The sequence below is a fragment of the Nicotiana tomentosiformis genome, chromosome 3 (assembly GCF_000390325.3).
Source record: "Nicotiana tomentosiformis chromosome 3, ASM39032v3, whole genome shotgun sequence".
NCBI classification, from domain to species: Eukaryota; Viridiplantae; Streptophyta; class Magnoliopsida; order Solanales; family Solanaceae; genus Nicotiana; species Nicotiana tomentosiformis.
The window spans coordinates 48,628,500-48,649,976 of NC_090814.1; the positions used below are offsets into that span (position 1 = coordinate 48,628,500).

The 21,477-nt window shown below is 38.9% G+C and overlaps 2 protein-coding genes across 2 annotated transcripts; one reads left to right on the forward strand and one right to left on the reverse strand.

The window, feature by feature from the left end:
- The first annotated feature begins 10,087 nt into the window (after positions 1-10,087).
- LOC104097789 (homogentisate solanesyltransferase, chloroplastic) lies at positions 10,088-16,786 on the forward strand. The gene is made up of 10 exons (XM_009604405.4): positions 10,088-10,426; positions 11,165-11,286; positions 11,368-11,514; positions 11,684-11,909; positions 13,332-13,405; positions 14,262-14,354; positions 14,854-14,971; positions 15,097-15,159; positions 16,090-16,122; positions 16,368-16,786. The coding sequence occupies exons 1-10, from the start codon at positions 10,193-10,195 to the stop codon at positions 16,440-16,442; spliced, it is 1,185 nt and encodes a 394-aa protein (XP_009602700.1). The 5' UTR covers positions 10,088-10,192; the 3' UTR covers positions 16,443-16,786.
- Positions 16,787-17,100: 314 nt separating this feature from the next.
- Positions 17,101-21,420, reverse strand: LOC104097788 (IQ domain-containing protein IQM6). Its single transcript, XM_009604404.4, has 9 exons — positions 21,211-21,420; positions 19,865-20,391; positions 19,661-19,775; positions 19,501-19,566; positions 19,323-19,411; positions 19,139-19,226; positions 18,500-18,739; positions 18,304-18,405; positions 17,101-17,999 (listed from the first exon to the last, which is right to left on the reverse strand). The coding sequence occupies exons 2-9, from the start codon at positions 20,326-20,328 to the stop codon at positions 17,313-17,315; spliced, it is 1,851 nt and encodes a 616-aa protein (XP_009602699.1). The 5' UTR covers positions 20,329-20,391; positions 21,211-21,420; the 3' UTR covers positions 17,101-17,312.
- Between the last annotated feature and the right edge of the window lie 57 nt (positions 21,421-21,477).

The window sequence follows — 21,477 nt, forward strand, 5'->3', positions numbered from 1 at the left end:
GCAAAATCACTGGGCAGAAAAGGGGATTTTTCGAGGGTTTTGATTCATTTTTATTTTAGGACTTTAAGAGCTAGGATTGAGGCGATATTTTGAGGTGTTTTCAGAGAAATTATTGGGGTAAGAGTTCCTAACTCGTATTGATTAAATTTCACTAATCTATCTTCAATTTCTTCATTTGATTAAGGATTTGGGTTGAAATATTTGGGGGGAAAAGGTGTAAAAGTTCTTAGATCGGATTCTTGAGTTTTGAAAGGCTAAGGAGAAGCTTTATGCAAAGTTCTCCAAGTGTGAGTTTTGGCTCAGTTCAGTAGCATTCTTGGGGCACGTGGTGTCCAGTGAGGGTATTCAGGTGGATTCGAAGAAGATAGAGGTGGTGCAGAGTTGGCCTAGACCGTCCTCAGCTATGGAGATTATGAGCTTCCTTGGTTTGGCGGGCTATTATCGTCGTTTTGTGGAGGGATTTTCATCTATTGCATTGCCCTTGACCAATTTGACCTAAAAGGGTGCTCCATTCAGGTGGTTGGATGAGTGTGAGGAGAGCTTCTAGAAGCTCAAGACTGCCTTGACCACAGCTCCAGTGTTAGTTCCGCCATCAACTTCAGGCTCTTACATCGTGTATTATGATGCCTCGAGGGTAGGTATTGGATGTGTTCTGATGCAGGAGGGTAGGGTGATTGCCTATGCCTCGCGCCAGTTGAAAACCCATGAGAAGAACTATCATGTTCATGATCTTGAGTTAGTAGCCATCGTTCACGCCTTAAAGATTTGGCGTCATTATTTGTATGGGGTTCATTGTGAGATCTATACTGATCACCGAAGTTTGCAGCATCTGTTTAAGTAGAAGGATCTTAACTTGCGTCAGTGGAGAAGGTTAGATCTTCTTAAGGACTGCGATATCACTATTTTATAGCATCCGGGGAAGGCCAATGTGGTGGCCGATGCTTTGAGTCATCGGGCGGAGAGTTTGGGGAGTTTAGCATATCTCCCAGCAGCAGAGAGACCCTTGGCATTGGATGTTCAGGCCTTAGTAGGCCAGCTTGTCAGATTAGATATTTCGGAGCGGAGTCGGGTATTGGCTTGTATGGTCTCCAGGTCTTCTCTTTATGACCGTTTCAGGGAGTGTCAGTATGATGATCCCCACCTGCTCATTCTTCAGGACAGGGTTTAGCTAGGTGATGCCAGAGATATGACTATTGGTGATGATGGTGTGTTGAGGATGCAGGGCCGGATATGTGTGCCCAACGTGGATGGGCTTCGGGGGTTGATTCTTGAGGAGGCTCACAACTTGCGGTATTCCAGTAGGATGGTTTGAGCCGGGTGAGGCTAGGCTCTTTGGTACAGACTTGGTCCAGGATGCATTAGGTAAGGTGAAATTGATTCAGGAGCGGCTTCACACGGCGTAGTCTAGGTAGAAGAGCTACGCGGACAGGAAGGTCCATGATGTGTCTTTTATGGTTGGGGAGAAGGTTTTGCTAAAGGTATCACCCATGAAGGGTGTTATTAGGTTTGAAAAGAGGGGCAAGTTTAACCCCCGGTTCATTGGGCCTTTCGAGGTGCTTCAGAGGATAGGGTAGGTGGCTTATAAGCTTGCCTTACCACCCAGCTTGTCGAGTGTGCATCCAGTGTTTCATGTTTCCATGCTCCGGAAGTATGTTGGTGATCCGTCCCATGTTTTGGACTTCATCACGGTTCAGTTGGAGGGTGATATGACTTATGATGTGGAGCCGGTGGCCATTTTGGATCGGCAGGTTCGGAAGTTGAGGTCAAAGGATATAGCTTCAGTGAAGGTGCAGTGGAGAGGTCAGTCTGTGGAGGAGGCCACCTGGGAGACCGAGCGGGAGATGCGGAGCAGATATCCACACCTATTTGAGACTCCAAGTATATTTCTAGATCCGTTCGAGGACGAACGTTTGTTTAAGAGGGGGAAGATGTAACGACCCGGCCGGTCGTTTCGAGAGTTATAGCCCTTTTTCCCCCATTTCCTGATTGCTTTTGTGCTTTTCAGCTATATTATGATATACCGAGTTAGTTGGTTCGGGTCCAGAGTGATTTCGGAGTGAATTGAGACACTTAATCTCTAAAGTAGAAGCTTAAGTTGGAAAAGTCAACTGGATGTTGACTTATCTGTAAACGATCTCAGATTTGAATTTTGATGGTCCCATTAGCTCTTTTAGGTGATTTTGGACTTAGGAGTGCGTCCGGAATATGATTTGGAGGTCCGTAGTAGAATTAGGCTTGAATTGGCAAAAGTTTGAAATTTGGCGGTTTTGGTCGGCAGTGGAAAATTTGATATCGGGGTCGTAATGGATTTCCGTAAATTGGAGCAGGTTCGTGGTGTCATTTTTGACGTGTGTGTAAAATTTGAGGTCATTCGGACGTGGTTTCGAGGGTTTCGGCATCATTTGTGGAACTCAGAAGTTTAGAAGTCCTTAAGCTTGAATCTGAGTGTAATTTGGTATTTTGATGTTGTTTTGAGTGATTTGATGATTTGTCTAAGTTCGTATGATGTTGTGGGATATCTTTGTATGTTTGGTTGAGGTCCCGAGGGCCTCGAGTTGATTTTGGGTGATTAACGGAACAAGTTTGGAAATTGGAGGAATTGCTGAAGTTGAACTCAGCTGTCATAATCGCACCTGCGGATGTCACATCGCAGGTGCAAGCCCACATGAACGATCGGGAGGTCATAGATGCGGGATTGGAAGAGCTGGGCAGAAGACGCAGGTGCGATGAAGTTCCCGCACTTGCGATGGTCGCAAAAGCGGATTATGGGGCGCAGGTGCATTGTTGGACCGCAGGTGCGTTGGTATTTCCGCACTTGCGATGACTACAGATGCGGTGTAGAGGCGCAGAAGCGGTCCTAGGGGTTTTAAGTGATTTCCGAAGAAGCGGAGCTTGGTCCGCAGATGCGGTGAAGGGACCGCAAGTGCGGTTTCGCTGGGCAGAATATATAAATTGAGAACTTCGTGATTTTTGCTCATTTCCATCATTTTTAACTCGGACTTTGGAGCTTTTGAGAGGATTTTTGAAGGGGATTCAAGGATATTCACTGAGGTAAGTTGCTTGAGCTCTATTATCATTAGCTATGGTGTTTTCCGTTGATTTCTCACCTAATTAGTAGGATATTTGAAGTGAAATAAGGGGTTAGGGCTTGTGATTTTGGAGAGTGTAATTTGAGGATTTGAAGGACCAAATGATATCGGATTTTGATGAATTTTGTATGGTTAGACTCGTGAGTGAATGGGCTTTTGGATTTTGTGACTTTTGTCAAATTTCGAGACATGAGCCTGGGGGTCGGGTTTGAGTCGATTTCGGGTTTTGAGTCTAATTTAGTAGTTTTCTTGTGGAATTGATTCCTTTAGCATATATTAATGATATTGTGCTGCTTATGGCTAGATTCGGGACGTTCGGAGGCCGATTCGAGAGGCAAGGGCATTGAGGAGTAGAGATTTGCTCGGGTTGAGGTAAGTAACGATTGTAAATCTAATCTTGAGGGTATGAAACCCCAAATTTTTGTGTCATGTGACTATTTCGAGGTGACGCACATGCTAGGTGAAGGGCGTGTGGGCGTGCACCATTGGGGATTGTGACTTGGTCCGTCCCGTAGCAACTGTAAAGTTGAACAACCTGTTGTAGCTATATGCTCTTTATGTGCTTTAGAAGATTTACTGTAAATCATGCTAGATACCATGTCTAGGCTTTAGGCCCGTATTGTTTGGACCCTTAGAGGTCGTTTCTTGTTGTCTGCTCACTGCTTTAGTTGATATCCCATACTCAGTCATGTTCATGCATTCTTACATCATAACTCAGTCTCTGTTATTCTATTTGATGCATCCTGTTAATGTTGTTTGGGCTGATTTCTTTGATTTCTGAGAGCCCGGGAGACTGGAGAGGTTTATGTCTAAGTGAGCTGAGGGCATATTTGTGAAGTATTGTACCTCAGCACGTGAGTTGTCCGTGCGGATTTTGATATGATATTATAGCACGTGAGTTGTCCGTGCAGATTATAGCGCTTGGGTTGTAAGAGCCCCTCCGGAGTCTGAACACCCCCAGTGAGTGCAAGTACCTACTGAGTGCGAGTGCCGAGTGTCGAGTGCCGAGTGCTGAGCGATTGTGAGGCATGAGTGATTGTGAGGTTGGAGTGATTGGGAGGACTGAGTGATATTAGACCGAGGGGCAGTATATGATTTCATCATCCATGCTCATATTTGCTTTGAGTCCTTGTTTGAGAACTGTTGAAAGATATTTCTAATTGACTTACTTGAACTTGATTTAAACAAGCTGATTTGACTTAAACTCTGGTTGCAAAGCATGCCGCACTTTACTAATTTTTTGTGATATGAACGACACTTGCATTATCTTGTCACTACTTCTCAACCTTTATTTACTTCTGTTACTTATTGAGTTGGTGTACTCACGTTACTCCATACACTTTGTGTGCAGATCAAGGCATTTTTGGTCACAGTAGCGGCTGCTGAGAATTCTTGTAGCTGATCATTGGAGTTAGCAAGGTAGCTGTCTGGTGATCGCAGCCCTGTTTTCTTCTTCCTTATCTTCCCCTTAGTTATATTTTGGATTTTTCCCAGACTATGTTAGTCTTATTGTTGTCGGACCAGTTTTTAGTACTTGCTCATGACTAAGTGACACCCCGATGTTTGGGGCTTTTTATTCTGCATTTCTATTATTGAGTTCAACCCTTATTTCTTTTATGAAATTCTGCTATACAAGACGTCTTTTGGCATATCTTTGAATGAATTATTGTAGTATTGTGGGAATCGACTGGCCTAGTACTATCGATAGGCACCATCACGACAGGTTTGAGTTTAGGGTCTTGACATCCTATCGCAAAAGTGGTCGTGGCTTCGCATTTGCGAAACCTTCTATTCCTGTCCCCCAGTCACAAAAGTGACAATTTGAACGCAAAAGCGGAACTCTACCTCCACAATTGCGACCCTGACTTCACATTTTTGAAGTCCTTAGTCCCAGCCCAAGTTTTTCAAATGTGAGCCTGACTCCGCAAAAGTGAAGCTCACATTTGTTATCAGGTCTTCGCATTTGCGAGACTTGGAGCCCAGTTGCACCAGATTTTGCACCAGCATTCATTCCCTTTCCAAAACTCATCCGAGCCCGTCAGGCTCCAATCCAAACATGCATACAAGTATACTAGTATCATATAAAGTTGCACTCTCACTCAAATCATCAAAATAACATCAATTATCAAGAATCGGTCATCAAAACTGAAAATTTCAACTTTGAAACTCAATGTTCACAATCTTTCACATAACGCGTCGAAACGCACTCCAGTCACCCGGGACCCTAGACAAATATGCATACAAGTCCAAAAATATCATACGAACCTACCAGAATCGTCAAAATACCAATCCGAGGTCGTTACCAAAAGTATTGACTTGGTCAACTCTAGCTTTATTTTAAGTCAAAAATCATATTTTCTTTAAAATTTCACATAAAAGCTTTCCGAAAAGTGACATTGTCACGACCCAATTTCTCTTATAGGTCATGATGGCACCTAACGCCGCCGCTAGGTAAGCCTACGATGAATTTACTACGTGATTTCTTCTTTTAAACAATTTCCAAGTAATTAAATTCCATTTGTTTAGAAATTTGAGAAATAGAGAGTCAAATGATTAAGATGAAAGCATCTGAATGCAAGCATAAATATGTAAATACCCCAAAATCATAAATTCTAATAGAGTATGTGCCAAGATCTGGTGTCACAAGTGTATGAGCACTGGTAGAATATACAAAACTCTAGCTACTGTCTGAAATAACATAAACAGAAAATAAGTACAAAAGAAAGGCTCTAGGTGCTGCAGAACGACTCAGGATGCAGCTCACCACTAGGCCTCCGGCTAACGGGGGTGTGCGATGGTATGTCCACTAGATGCACCTGCCTCAGATCCTGCATGGTTAGTGCAGAAGTGTAGCGTGAGTACATAAACAACATGTACCCAATAAGTCAAGTCTAACCTCGAAGAAGTAGTGACGAGGGGTCGACATCGACACTTACTATAAGCTATAAATGAAATGCGGAAATCATAAATAGGCATGGATTATGTAAGCAATTAATACAACACAGTAACAAGCAGTGAATAATAATTTCCTTCACTAACAATAAATTTCGAATCAATTCCTATCATTTAAATAATTTTAACCGCTCCAGCCATAAATTAATATCAAGTAAAAGTTAGGCTCCGAGTATTGTCGCGCACGATTTATGCTGAGGTCGTACGGCCCGATCCAGAAATATATTGTGCACTACCGAGGGTCAAACGACACAAACCATAGATGCATTTATTAACCTGCCGAGGCGAATGACCCGCTCCCATGAGAGTAGAGGAAACTTTTTCTTCGCTCGCGGAAATACTTGCGACGCGAGTGAACATAGATTTCTCAAACTTATTATAAAATTCTTCCATTCTTTCCCACACATAAGAAGTTTAAACAGGAGACTTTAAATCTTAGAATCCTTAATCTCAGCTCTCGTTAAGACGATTAATAAGTATGACCAACATAATAGAGCAAACAAGGCATGGTGTAAGCCTAAGACGACCCGGACATCACATAGAATATAGCTACGCACGGTCTTTCTTCACCTAGTGCGTACGTAGATCCCCACAAATACAATTCACAACAAAATACGCCTAAGGGGATGAGTTCCCTCTTACAAGGTTAGGCAAGAGACATACCTCGTTCTCAAGCTCACTCTCGATTTACAAATATGCTTTAAATCCTCAACTCGTAGCCAAACGAACCGAAACTAGTCAAATGTTATATAAATTAATCAATATATGCTCAAGAGTTCATAGTTTAACTATTAGAGTAATTACCCAATCCAAATTGGAAGATTCCTAAAATTTGCCCCCGGGCCTACAACCCCGGGTTCTGAAAATTTTTGAAGAAAATTGTTACCTATAACCTCACGAACTCAAATATATAGTTTTTACTCAAGCCCATAACCATTTTCGTGGTTCCCATTTTTATCAAAACCTAGGTTTTTTATCTAAACTTGTAATTTTATACATTTACATGTTAAAATCTACCCCTAATCTATGTATTTAACTTACATTAGATAGAATTTACTTACCTCCAAGTTGCTAGGTGAATACCCCTCTTAAGAAGCTCCAAAATCGCCCAAAAGTGCAATAAATGGACTCAAAAAATAGCTGAGTCCCGACTTAAATGAAGGTTCTGCCCAGCAGGACTTTCGCACCTGCGGTCCCTAGGCCTCACATGCAGTACCGCTTCTGTAGAAAATGGTGCACTTCTGCGGAACTCCTCAGGCCCAGCACTGGACGCTTCTACTGATGGGATCCCGCTTCTGCGGAAGTTGAAGTGCATTTGCGGCTTCTTCGTACTTGCGGGTGATCCTTCGCAGAAGCGAGGCCGCTTCTGTGCCTGCCTCTCCACTTCTGTGGACCACTGGCCAGCTACCCCAAAACCGCTTCTGCGGCCCCAGTTACACACCTGCGGGCTCGCACCTACGGCACAAAGCTCGCAGGTGTGGGCACACCAGAACTGGTGCATCAGCAACCCCTTTTGAGTCCAAATGCAATCTGTGCATCGCCAGGATTGCACCCGAGGCCCTCGAGGCCTCGTCCAAACATACCAGCAAGTCCATAAACATGATACGGACTTGCTCGAACCCTTGAAATGCGAAAAACAATACCAAAACTAAGAATCATACCCCAAACCAAATCAATTCAACTTATGAACTTCAAGTTCTTCCAATTAGCTCCAAACGCGCTGAATCATACCTAAACTACTCGGAATGACTCCAAATTTTGCGTGCAAGTCTTAAATTATCATACGGAACTATATTTGAGCTCAAAATCCCAAACATACCTCGATAACACCAAAACATACTCTAAACCAAATTAAAAGAACTTTAAAACCTTCAAGGTGCCAACTATCCACCTTAAGCGCTGAAATGCTCCCGGGTCATCCAAAACCCGGTCTGAACATACGTCCAAGTCCAAAATTATCATACAAACCTATTGGAACCGTCAAATCCCGATTCCGAGGCCGTTTACTCAAAATGTTAACCAAAGTCAAACTTAGCCTTTTAAAAGCCAACTAAGGAACTAAGTGTTCCGATTTCAACCCGAACCCTTCCAAATCCCAGACTAACCATCCCCACAAGTCATAAAATAGTAAAAGCATATACATGAAGTCTTATTTAGGGGGATGTGGATCTAGAAAGCAAAATGACCGGTCGGGTCATTACAGATACAGACCATACACGCAAGTTAATAAATATTAAATAAAGCTATGAGAGGTCTCGGAATGCAAAAATAAAGGCTAGTACTCAAAATGACCTATCGAGTTGTCACACCTTTAGCTATGGATGTTCAGGCTTTGGCCAACAGGTTTGTGAGATTGGATATATCCGAGCCTAGCACTTGTGTTGTATCCCGGTCATCTTTGTTGGAGTGCATCAAGGATCGTCAGTATAATGATACTCACTTGCTTGTCCTCAAGAATACGGTGCAGCGAGGTGGTGCTAAGGTAGTGACTATTGGTGATGATGGTGGGTTACGGCTTCAGGCCAGATTTGTGTTCCTAATATGGGTGGGGTGGGAGAGTTGATTCTTGAGGAGGCTCATAGCTCGCGGTATTCTATTCATCCGGGTGAAACGAAGATGTATTGTGATTTGAAGCAACATTATTATTGGCGAAAATGAAGAAAGACATTGTTGGATATGTTGCTTAGTATTTGAATTGTTAGCAGGTCAAGTATGAGTATCAGAGACCGGGTGGTTTACTTTAGAAGATTAAGATACTAGAGTAAAAATATGAGCACACACTATGGACTTTGTGGTAGGGTTTCCACGGATATTGAGGAGATTTGATACAGTTTGGATCATTGTGGAAAGACTCACCAAGTTCGCATATTTTATTCCAGTCAGACTTCCTACACTTCGGAGCAGCTGGTTAAGATCTAGATCCGGGAGAGTGTTCGCTTGTATGGTGTACCTGTTTCTATCATCTCGGATCGCGACACTCAGTTTACTTCGCATTTTTAGAGAGCGGTTCAGCGTAAGTTGGGCATGTAGGTTAAGTTGAGCACCGCATTTCACCCTCAGGTGGATGGGCAGTCCAAGCGGACCATTCAGATTTTGGAGGATATGTTGAAGGCATGTGTCATATATTTTGAAGGTTAGTGGGATCAGTTTCTTCTTTTAGCATAGTTTTCATACAACAACAGCTATCGGTCGAGCATCCAGATGGCTCCGTATGAGGTCTTATATGGGAAGCGATGTTGTTCCCCAATTAGTTGGTTTAAGTCTGGTTAGGCTAGGTTATTTGGCACAGACTTGGTTTGTGATGTTTTAGATAAAGTGAAATTAATTTAGGAGCGAATTCGTACAAAGCAGTCCAGGCAGAAGAGTTATGCTGATAGGAAGGTTCGTGATGTGACTTTTATGGAGTGTGTATCGTGAACCATGTTCACAACAAAGAAAACCGGACAAAATTTAAAGAGAACATGAAATATGCATAAACAATTGATATAAGAAGAAATATTTATTATCAGCTAATAATCGAGACCATAAAATAAAATAATAATAAAAAACATATTTCAAAGTTTTCATTTAGCATCAAGCTTTAATAAAACCAAGTGAGATTTTAATTTTAATCGTGAACATTATATTGAAACTAAAATAATATAACAATATTAGGTGATCAACCAAGCAATAATTATTTGATCCTACTTGTCTGGGCGGCTTCCCGTAGTATCGTACGAGTCGATTTAACCTCATTACATTAAGTAATAATTAATTACCTTCATGATTGGAGATATTACCCTCGTTACATTAGCAATAAGTATTTGATCCTACTTTTCTTCCTCCAACTCAATAATGGTGAAGCTTTAAGAACCTAAACAAATATAACATTTTAAAAGAATTTCTTTTTTAAAACTCTACATTCGGTCAAATAAGTCCTAATTTACGCCAAATAAAAGGAAGCAACAAAATAAAATGAAAGAGGTGTTTTGGGCAAAGAGGGACTAGAGAACCATTTGTTGCATTATAAGGGAGGGAAACAAAAATACAAGAAAGTGAAAGGGTCAGCAAACACAAATAACTACCAAAGCAAAAATTTGGAATTTGGAGCACCACTGAAGATGTACTGAACGGACAAGGTCCATCTCTCCAACTATTTTTAGCATCTGGGGATGGAGCTGGCTTGTTCATCTTGCTCTTCCCTTCGATTTTCATCTGTTTTAACTCACCAAGATACTGCTGCTTCCCGCTACAGAAAGTTACCACCCACTTCACCTTCTTGTAAAGCTGCTAATTTTGTGCTCAAATCTTCCAAGAACTTGTCATCTTCAGCTGGATTGCACATTGGCTACACAAACTTTTCAAAGACTGTTTCATATAGAAAATACAGGCACATTTCCATCCGGGTATGTTTAATTTCACTATTTAATGGTATAGAATTGAGATTATTTCAATAATATGGTGTTTTTTTCATATCTTTCATTAGTTGAAATATATATGGGGTGGTCAAGTTCTTGCGTTAATTGTAGGTCCCAAATGACTAAACAAGTGAAATTATTAATTAGCATTTTCTTGCTAACTTTTCCAGCTTAGTTTGGTATTGTTGATGGGGGAGGACTCTGGTAAATTTTCTGCAGTAAAATGATTCTTTTTAGTTTCATATTTATGGTATTATTCAAATACAGTAACAAACAGCTTGGAAGGATAAAAATAAGAAATCGATAACTCTTTGACAGATTCCAACCTCTCAAGTAAAGAACTGATACAGATTATGAAAAAACAAAATTTGATACCTGAATACTCGGTTTGTTAACCTGCTGCTCCGCTGACAAAGTGAATGTAAAAGGAGTTGCAGTTACACCCTATATCCTCCTGAAGATGACAAGACTAGATTTACCAAGTGCAGCTTTTCAAAATTTTGACAGCTGCATTATCTTGTGGAACAATGTCATCAGCTCAACTTTATATCACTTGCTTAAATACGTTGGATGAATTATCTATCTTATGAAACACTAGTTATTGATGGAAAACATGTATATGCATATAACAATCAACATAGATAAAATATTCTGACAAGGGGTAATGGGTATCACTAACTTGAAATATTCAATTAACATCATTTTCATGAAAGATAACATTTCCAGGCATGCTCTCAAGTTGGTACTGCTGGATCTGAACCAGTATTGGATAAGCTTTCACAATTTAAAGATGCCTTTTGGAGATTTTTGAGGCCCCACACTATACGTGGAACAGCATTAGGATCCCTGTGAGTGTTTATTATGAGTGAACACTTTGGTGAACTTGCAACAGGCACATCTAACTTGGTTCGACTTGATTTCTTTGGCAGCTCGTTGGTTACAAGAGCGTTGATTGAGAATCCAAATCTAATCAGGTGGTCATTGGCAATGAAGGCTTTTTCTGGTCTGATTGCTCTAATATGTGGAAATGGTTATATAGTGGGCATCAATCAAATATATGACATTGGCATTGACAAGTAAGTGATTGTTGAGTGGGAGTATTTGTTAGGTATTGATGGGTAGATTTTTTGTTTTGTAACTTTAAGTTACAGACTCTTCATGCATGATGGGCATAATGAATCGCAACTTGCCTGTTCCATTTTTCCACAATAAGATAATGCAATTAATTTTTCACAATGCTTGCAGGGTAAACAAGCCATACTTACCCATAGCAGCGGGAGATCTTTCAGTTCAGTCTGCATGGTTCTTGGTGCTATTGTTCGCTATGGCTGGCCTTCTTATTGTTGGGATTAATTTTGGCCCCTTCATTACTTCTCTTTACTGTCTCGGTCTCTTTCTAGGTACCATTTATTCAGTCCCCCCATTTCGCATGAAGAGATTTGCTGTCGTAGCGTTCTTAATAATTGCCACGGTATGCTTGTTTCTCTATGTATTTGTTTGCTTCTTATATCTTCTTCAACAGTTGTGCGTAAAACTATCTGAAATAGTCACTTACATCCATACATCTTGCTTTGTTGATTTACTGAGAAGTTCTGCATGTGCTGAAATACCTCCACAGAAGAAGCTTTATGCTTGAAATTGTATCTGGATACTCTCTTGCAAATCTGCACTTTCCCCGGGACACTCTTTTCTTTTTTGCATTTCGTTAGACTTCTTGAATTTATCTACTACTTAGACTTGGAGACTCAAGAAAAGCACTATGGCATCGTGAGAAAAAGGGAGCATGATACAGTTTGTATTCACATGAAGCGTAGAAGGTGTAGGGCAGGTGGTGGTAGTGTGTTTAGTGCCCAGTACATTATTTCTCTTCTTTTGCCTTTTAAAATAATTTTTTGCCACTAGTTTTTAGAGAAGATAGCCAGTTGAACATGACTGGTAGCCAAGTGTTAGTTTGAACCTGGTGGCTAGCTACAGTCGGTATAGCTGTCAGCTTAAGTGCAATGGGGTTAGTGTACCATTTTGGCAGTGGAAAATTTCTTCACCTGGAAGCCGATTGTAAGCATGGCTTGTAGGATTTCTATGCTTGGTGATGGTGGTCCGAGGGGCATGACCACCTGTGTTACCCAAAGTTGTCTTTCTCCTTGCTTCCGTGTTTAAATAGCTCTTGCTCTCTGTATCAATTTCAGACCATAAATCAAAAGAGGGGCATTTTACCAAATTGACTCCAATCCAATGTTACCATCTTTGAATTAGGATTTCTAACAGCTTCTACCTGTGACTGCTAGAGGCATTTTGTAATAGCAACCACTATATTGTATCTTGGCCCACACTTACTGTCATTACTAAGGTATTCTTGTAGCTGTTCATAATTGCATTTAAAGATGTCCTCATCATTAGTCGTAAGCAGTTTAAATTATGGAACCCCCTAATCTTATAATGTTTCAAACCATATCCTATTCTATGGCTTAATCTTCCTTTCTATCAAGAATTATTTAGTGGAACCTTCCATTACCGTCAATAAGACTAAAGAAAGAAAGTTGACCCCAGTTTCTGGAGTAGTTATCAAAATTGGAAATATAGTATAGAGCTATCTGGCAGATTCTAAGTTTGTCACTTTTGGTTATGTTGGAAAATGAGGAAGTGCTGATTAACAATTCATTTTATATTTTTCAATCCAGACATAATTACTCTATCATTCATAACAAGTCTAACATCTTTTCACAATTCTAAATGGTTGATGTAGTGCAGTTATTCATTGCATTTTAATGTTTGGTGGTGCCAAACAATTTTAGTGTTTGGTGGTGCACTGTATCTCTTTGCATGGGCCAATAAATATCACCTTCAATTAAGAATATAATAATTAAAAGGATTCAAGAATTGATATGCATTGCAGGTACGCGGTTTTCTTCTTAATTATGGTGTGTATTATGCCACAACAGCTGCTCTGGGGCTAAGCTTTCAGTGGAGGTGAATCCTTTTCTGCTACACACTTTATTTCTGTGGAAAGATACATTTGCCTTTTCTCCATCTCTATGTTATTTATCTAACTAAAGAAACAAAGCCTGCCTATTTAACATATAAACTTGCATAGAGGAAGGTAAGTTTCTTTCAAAGCTAAAAAAGCATTAATTTATATATGAGAAAGCAAACACACCCCAGCACAGGCCAACTTTCAAATCTCTTCCTCATGTTTTTAGAAGCCATTTTGCTCTTCTTGTGGGAGATCAGACCAATTATATGGATGCAGCCGCTATACTGAAAGGTAGTCAAGGGCTTAAGTAATACTTGTTGGCATTCTAAATAAACAAAAAGTAGAAAAAACATCTATCTAAATTCACACTTTGGCACCCAAATTATTAAATAGCAGTGCAGGAGTTTTAACTCTCATTGTTGATCTTCTCCCTTGCATGCCTGTGAAATGAGACATGGAAAAGTAAACACACAGAGTAGGTTCATACTTACTTTTTCTCAACAAAAAAAAAAAAGAATCTTGATACATTTGTTCACCGGATGAAATCCCAGAATTTAACTCGAACTATTCTTTTGCACTTCCAATATGAAGTTTGCATATACTAATTTGAGCCAAAATAATGAGTGAGCTGGTTTGGTTATCCAAAAATTAGATGGTAAGGATGCCTCTTTCCGGGTCTCAATTCCTCCCAGCCCCTTTCTAAAGCTAAATTAAGAAAAGAATAGTGGTAAACAAAAGATCAAATTTTCAACTTAATTGCAGTACATTATCAGTTTTACTGACTGAATTAACTTTTCTTGTATATTTTTGTTATTGATAATCTGAGTTAATAATATACCTTTTCACCTGCAGCTCACCTGTTGCATTTATTACCACTTTCGTGACTTTGTTTGCACTGGTCATTGCCATCACCAAGGACCTACCAGATGTGGAGGGTGACCGCAAGTAAGTTTTGTTATAAACTTTAAACAATTTTGCTACTTCGTTCCCTTATTTCAGTGGGAAAAGTTTTTACTAAGACTGGGAATTTTACTTCGATGTAAAATTTTAACTGCTTATACCTGTTGTGAATCTATTTCTCTCAACCCATGTATCCTTGAATTCTGTATTTTGGTTATAACTTTCACGTGATTCGTCCTGTACCTCATTGCTGATAGGCATTTCTTCGACTGTCTCATATTTACTGAGAAGAAACTATTTCAAAATCTATTATTATTGAAAAATTATTATAGTTATCTGTTAGAATGTCTAGATTTGTGATGGAAACAAGAAGAAGAATGTGTCTAGAATCAATCTATATGATATACTATTGCAGGTAGAGGATATTCCTACTAGATTAAAACTGCTGTATAAGGAGACCCTCTTGGGTAGCGTCAACACCTACAGAGTTCGTAACTGTTGACATCTACAGAATTCGTCCTTTTCATTTCATGTTCTTATCTAGGTTTCAGATATCTACCTTGGCAACGAAGCTTGGTGTGAGAAACATAGCGTTCCTTGGCTCTGGGCTTTTGTTGGCAAACTACATTGGTGCTGTAGTTGCTGCAATTTACATGCCCCAAGTGAGTTCATTTTTCCATATAGGTTGTTTGATATTTTACTTTTGTTGGCATTTTCTGAAATCCTGATTTTTCCTCTCTGCCGGTAATGATTAATAGCATCATTCTCTTTATTGAACTCGTTACAGGCATTCAGGAGCAGCTTAATGATACCTGTACATGCCATCTTGGCATTGTGTTTAGTCTTCCAGGTACTTAGTTTAAGATTTGAGTCTAATCATTATTGTGGCAGAGTGAGACTTACTTCCACAGTGCTCAATCATTTGGTTCTCAAACTCGCCGCGAATGTGTTGGAAAATTTATGCTTGCCTTCAATTTTTTCTGATTCCCATAGACTTAAAAACCTAACCATTACTTACTAAGTGATATGAGTAAAGTTGCCAATGACATGGAATATGCTTGGTTGCTATAATGATGGCCTAAAAGTCTGAGAGTACCATATATTCCGGTTATTTTCATTTGTCCCATAATCGGTTCATCTTTGCTAATTGGTTAAGCCTGTATGCTGAATGTTAATGTGAAGAGACCCCTTTTTATTTCTACTCTGTGAGATCAGAGCATTTCTTCAGTTAGTCAAGAGTATGAATAAATGCATGAGACAAGTATTGTCAACTCTTACGAGCATTGCGTTGAGATACCATTGCAGAATATACTCTTCAACTATGTGTAATTTTTAAATTTTTGGTACATCTTGAAGAAGACCTTTATTGCCAAACTGCCACTCTTTTGTATCATGTTTGTTGTTATACACAAGGAAAATGTTACTTATGAAACTTGACCAATGATAGGATTTGCGTATCATATTGTTGTAGATTCTAAACTACAGTTGGAAAGTTACCTGAAGTTCCTCTATTTACTGTATTTAGTTTGGGAAGTTGCATCATACATTTGGCTTATCTCAGACTTAAGAAACTCGGTAAATGCCACAGGAAGAATAAATAGGTTCTGTGCCCTCACAGTAATGTTCATAATGTTTTATCAATTATATTTGGGGATAATAGTACTGTGTTTGCTACTTCTTTGCCAGTCAAGCTGTGGTTTCAAGTAAGTGATTGGTTTCCGTGTTTGGAGTCTAGAAACTTTTCCTCGGACATGTAAAACGGTTTGTTATCTATTTTCAGGCATGGTTGTTGGAAAAAGCGAATTACACTAAGGTAATTTTAACGCAGTTTTGCATGAGTGTGGCTGTTATCCCAAGATTATGTTTATTCTGATGGTAAAAAACTATAATCAAGCATTTATCTCATTAATCACTTTATACAATTTCATAGTGTCTTTCTTTGCAAAAGAAAATAGATCACTAAAGACTACGAAATTGCTGGCTATTTATAATAATGTTGTAAGTTATTCTTTTACTTCCCCAGTGAGTCTGATATTTGCATTTTGTAATTTTTTGCAGGAAGCAATCTCAGCATACTATCAATTCATATGGAATCTCTTCTATGCTGAGTACCTTATCTTCCCTTTCATCTAACAAATACTCGAAAAAAAGTTTTTGTTCTGTAGCCTTTATCTTTTCAAGTAGCAGCCAGAAGGCAGGGGGGATATCAAAGTGACTATACAGAATTTGGAAGTTGTTTATTTCTACCATCTGCTGGACAAAGGAAAAGTGTGTAGAAAAATGCCAGTTCTGTGTTAGGTTTTGCAAGCCACATAGGGATGCTGGAGTAGAGAATTTCTTTATGCATTTTGATTCAATTGTAGTATATTTCTAGGGCTGGGACATTCATCGATCAATCGAAGAATGAGTTTTAGTCATTTTTTAATTGTTATTGAATAAGAATGTTGTATGAAAATCAGCAGATGCTGTTACCCTCACTTTCAGTTTTGTCTATGTACAGCAATAGTACTGCATCTCAAGAGTTAGAATTTTTCATATGCTCAATACGGAATGATTATGTCATTTGAATCCAGGAATTCCGACGTTCCAAGATCCTTAGTAAAATAGTGTTTACTAAAAGAGTTTAACTTCTATAATATTTAAAGTCAAATCACTTATATGAAGTAATTGCAGGTAAAATTCTGTAATAAGCATTAATTGATAACCTGATAAAAATGGTAATTACTTGCTGTAACGGATTAAAATTCATTGACAGTGTTAGAATAAACAAAGGTGTAATCAGATGAACACAGGAAGACAATTCGAGAGACTTTATTAATCTTTTTCTTCTGTATAATGTACAAAAGAATGGCTACATCTAGCTCTACAAATCTACATGGGAGTTGTAAAGAATTAATCAATCAATCAAATACACCTAAAATATCCTAAACTAGTTAGGAAGAATGTTGTAAGAATCATTTTTTATCCTCCTAACTAATAATCACTCTACTAATTCAGAATATACTAGTGTTCAGAACCTGGAGGTCTCTTGTCCTCAGTTGCTTCTCTAGAAAAAAGTGTACAAATATGAAGTCGCCCAGATTTGAATGCAGATCTTGGAGACAATTGCACCTCCTCCATAACGCGAAATTGGAGCTCTGATGGATAGTCCCTCATACATCCTATCCGAGGTCCAGCTCCTGTACTCCATTTGCATGATAATTGATTAGCCAACTGATATGACTTCATTCTTTTGTGTGAATTTATTCTCTTCAAAATCTTCTCTTTTGGGATAGGTTCTCCATAGTCTTCTTCATTTTCATCAAATAAGTTCTTCTTTGAAACTGACAACTCTGTATCTGATAAATATTCTTCTGCTGTTTCGTATCCATCTGCAGGAGTTTCCACTGACTGCTGCATGCTCTCCTTTGGTCCTTCCACTTGTCCTGCCTTCTTGAACAGCTCAAGTATGCCTTCTTTTACTGGTATTTCTACTGCAATTTGGGGTCGGGATCGTCTCGACAATGGTGCCATTGAACTCTCTGCGTCCTTGCAATACTTTCTAGTAGAATCTGTCTTCTCCCTGTCTGAGCTTTTGGCGTTGCTCTCTTCACTACATTTGGTGAAATCTGGTGCCGATAAACTATTACGCAGACTGGAACCACTCTCTTTCCTTATAAAAGGTGCTTCTTCCCCATCACTGGGCGATTTCTGCAAAATCAGGAGTAGTAAATGAAGCTCAATGTGCTAGCCACAACTTATCTACACTTGATCTTTATCAAAATGGCTGAGAAAGCTATATGCATTAGCCACACGATCAATGTGCAAAACACGATAAATGCTGGAAAGGATTAGGACAGATTGAGAGATGGCATTCCCTTGCATAAATAGTTGTAATGCCAATCCCCAAAACACACAAACTTCAATTGAAAGAAAGACTATCGTGGTGAGCTAGAGTTCTATTTTAGCATAGCTTAAAATTCAATCCTTCAAGGTTGGGGCTGAGGTTTCCTACCTGGATAACACTGATGTCGATATTCTGTTGCTCAAGATACGACATAAATTCTTCAAAATTCTCCTCTGTGGGAAGATAATGTCCACTGTGAGGCCACACCGCCTATTTCGTACAATAAGTTAGATTCATCAATTCTCAGGTCTAAGGAAAAAAAATTGTGACAAAGCTAGGAAAAACCATGGCAATTTCTCTGTACCTTTAGAACACCATCTTCCACCACTAATCTCCCAGCAGACAATGCGGCACCACCAGCCAAAAAACTCGAATGCTGAAAAGTGCCTTTCTGCTTCAATCCGACATACAAGATCTTGGACACACTTAGCACAAAGATCCACTTGGCATCTTGAGGGCCTCCCCTTGTATCAAGAAGCTTCCCGCTCTGCTTGTAGATGAATTTTCTATCCACCACCACAACTTCATATGCCTCTCTCTCCATCTGTCATTGATTATTCATTACTGGTGAGTTGCATTAAAGATACATTTCCACCTACTCCATGGAGCTTACATAATCACAAGATGTCTGGAAGTAAAATTACATGTTTTTATATCCACCCCAATTAGACAATTTGCTCTAAAAACAGTAACAAAGACATAACTTAAGCATTGTGAACATCTACTGCCCATTTGGCACAGCTCCCTGATTTTAGTTTATTTTTGAAACTGAATTTAGGAATTCCAGCACAGATCCATGCAAAAATAGACACAAGCATAGCAAAACACAAATGTTCAGCACTTCTCACTGATTCAAAGAACATATCCATGCCAAATCTAAACTCTAATTGTCATGTGATAACTCTAAAGGAAATCTATCTCCACAAAATAAGATTAAACTTACCGGACCCAGATACTTGATGCATTGTTGATGAAGTTTTGACCTAGGGCACTTTTCAAGATTTATTTCTTTACCATCACCTATGTCCAACCTGCAAGGCAAATCGCGGGCAAAATATTTAGTTCAGCAAAATTAATTGAAGAAAAGTTGTTTGTTTGAATTTCTTGCTAATCATAGGAAACCTCACCAATAAAAGAAGGGTTGTTTACTGTCAGCTTGGAGCCAGTTATTGTAATAAAATTGAAGATTGTGACCATAACGATGCCGGGGATCAATCTGTTTCCACATTGTGAAAGATAAATACAAATCCCACAAATAAGAAAAGTAAATAGTGTTACTCAAACTTTGTTAGGAACGGAACTTACTGCTTCAAGCCAATGTTGTAATGCAAGCTTACAGGCCTTTTCATCTTTAGAGAGACCTTTACCAACCTACAAAACACAGACAAAAAGTACCAAAAAGATCAGTACATTAGGGAAAAGAAAAGATACAAGGATTTTGTAGACAGTAATGTCCAAAGCATACCTTAGCAGCTCTAGTTAATGCTCTTGACCAACGAGAAACAGCAGTTTGAGGTTTCTCAATGTCAAAGAATGATATAGAACTATGCTTGAGTTCAACAGTATCTAATAGCTTCCACCTGTAAATTACATTCAAATCAGGAACCAAAAGGAATAGGCATGCACAAGGCATGAAAAATATCATGCTCGTGTATTTGAACTACCATACCATCTTTGCTCTACTAGAACAGCACAATCTGCTAGTTGCCTACGAGTCCGAAAACTTTTGTATGTCTTCTGCAACTTTAAGGCAGCCCGATCTCTGTGTTCGCCGTATTCTGGTGGCACAATCTGACTATTGATGCTATGCAATTTGTCAGGAGTTTCGTCCCTGCTCCTAAGGCGTTCTGATCTTATCATCATCTTATCTTCCTTATCAAATACAGGAGACTTGAGTGCCAACTTGGCCTCCAATTCCCTCCTTTTAAAACTAAGAGTTCCTTCAATGATCATCTTCCCAGAACCCAAAGATCTCAACATTTTTGACTGTTCAGGAATTTGATTGTCGAAATTTATAGGCTGCAATGCAGTCCTACCGTCACTTCCAAAACTTATCGTTCTCACTAAATACGACTCCAACCTACAATTCAAATCATCCAAGTTGGCAAATGGACAGGAAAACGATATGCCCATCTGCCTAAAATAAGTTTACCAAGATAATTTCTATTCCTAAAAGAATTTCCAAAATATGAAAACCTGCAAAAATAAAGACAAAAGGATTAGAGCATAAGACATTAATCCATCAATGCTTTAAAACTGATCAAGCTTTTGTGATGGAAAAAAAAAAAGCAGCAGTAGACAGATGCTCAATTTCAAAGAAAAGCACACTACTAAAGCAAACATAAGAATGTGGTGAACTTTGTTCTTAAAAAAGAAAGAATAATGGAAAACCTAAAGAATCAGAATTTTACAATAGATGCCCGGCATTTCACAAATCTAAAGCATTAGAATTTTAGTTGTCCTTTTGATGAATAGTAACTCAACCAAAAACCCAGCTTATCTGGTCTTGAATCTCATATATAAAAAATTACAAATGAAAAAACTAATCACATTTTTTTTTGGCTGAGAACAGGCATTTATATTATTATTAGAAGACTAATCACATTAAAACTTGCAAACCCCAGGTCATCTGTTTCAGTGTTAGGGTAGAATGGAGTTCTGAATTTTGACTTAGATATCAATATAGGATTTTTATTGAATTCAATCATATACCACCATTTGAATGCCTTGAAAACATCATCTGAACCATTTGCATATTTCTGTGAAAATAGCAAGGAATGGGAAGAAAAAAACACACAAAAGAACATAAGGCCATAGAAAATGGAGAATGTGAATTTTTCTCAAACGCTCAAGGAAAGGTTTAAGGCAAAACAAAAATCTGATCTAATAGGATAAAAACAAATGCAAAAACTGAAACAGAATACAATGTTAACAAAATGCAATCTTTTTAACACCTAGCAGTTAGCACAAAGAAAAACAAAAATAATGACATGAGAAAAGGGTACAACTTTTTACCTTACACAATAGATATGACAATGACAAATTTGTCAGATTCTAAAGGAAAGATTGAATCTTGAAAAAGCAATGAGAATGGAGAGGAAGAAAGAAAATGGAAGAAAGAGTTTAGTTGAGAAAAAAATGTGGGGTTTTGAGAGAAATTTGGGAGCTTATTTTCTTAACAAGAATGGAGTGACTGACTCTAGGAAGTAGGAACACTGGTTGGTGAATAGTGATGTACGTTAGCTGTCCTTTGCCTATTCAATCCAACAAATAAACCATAGT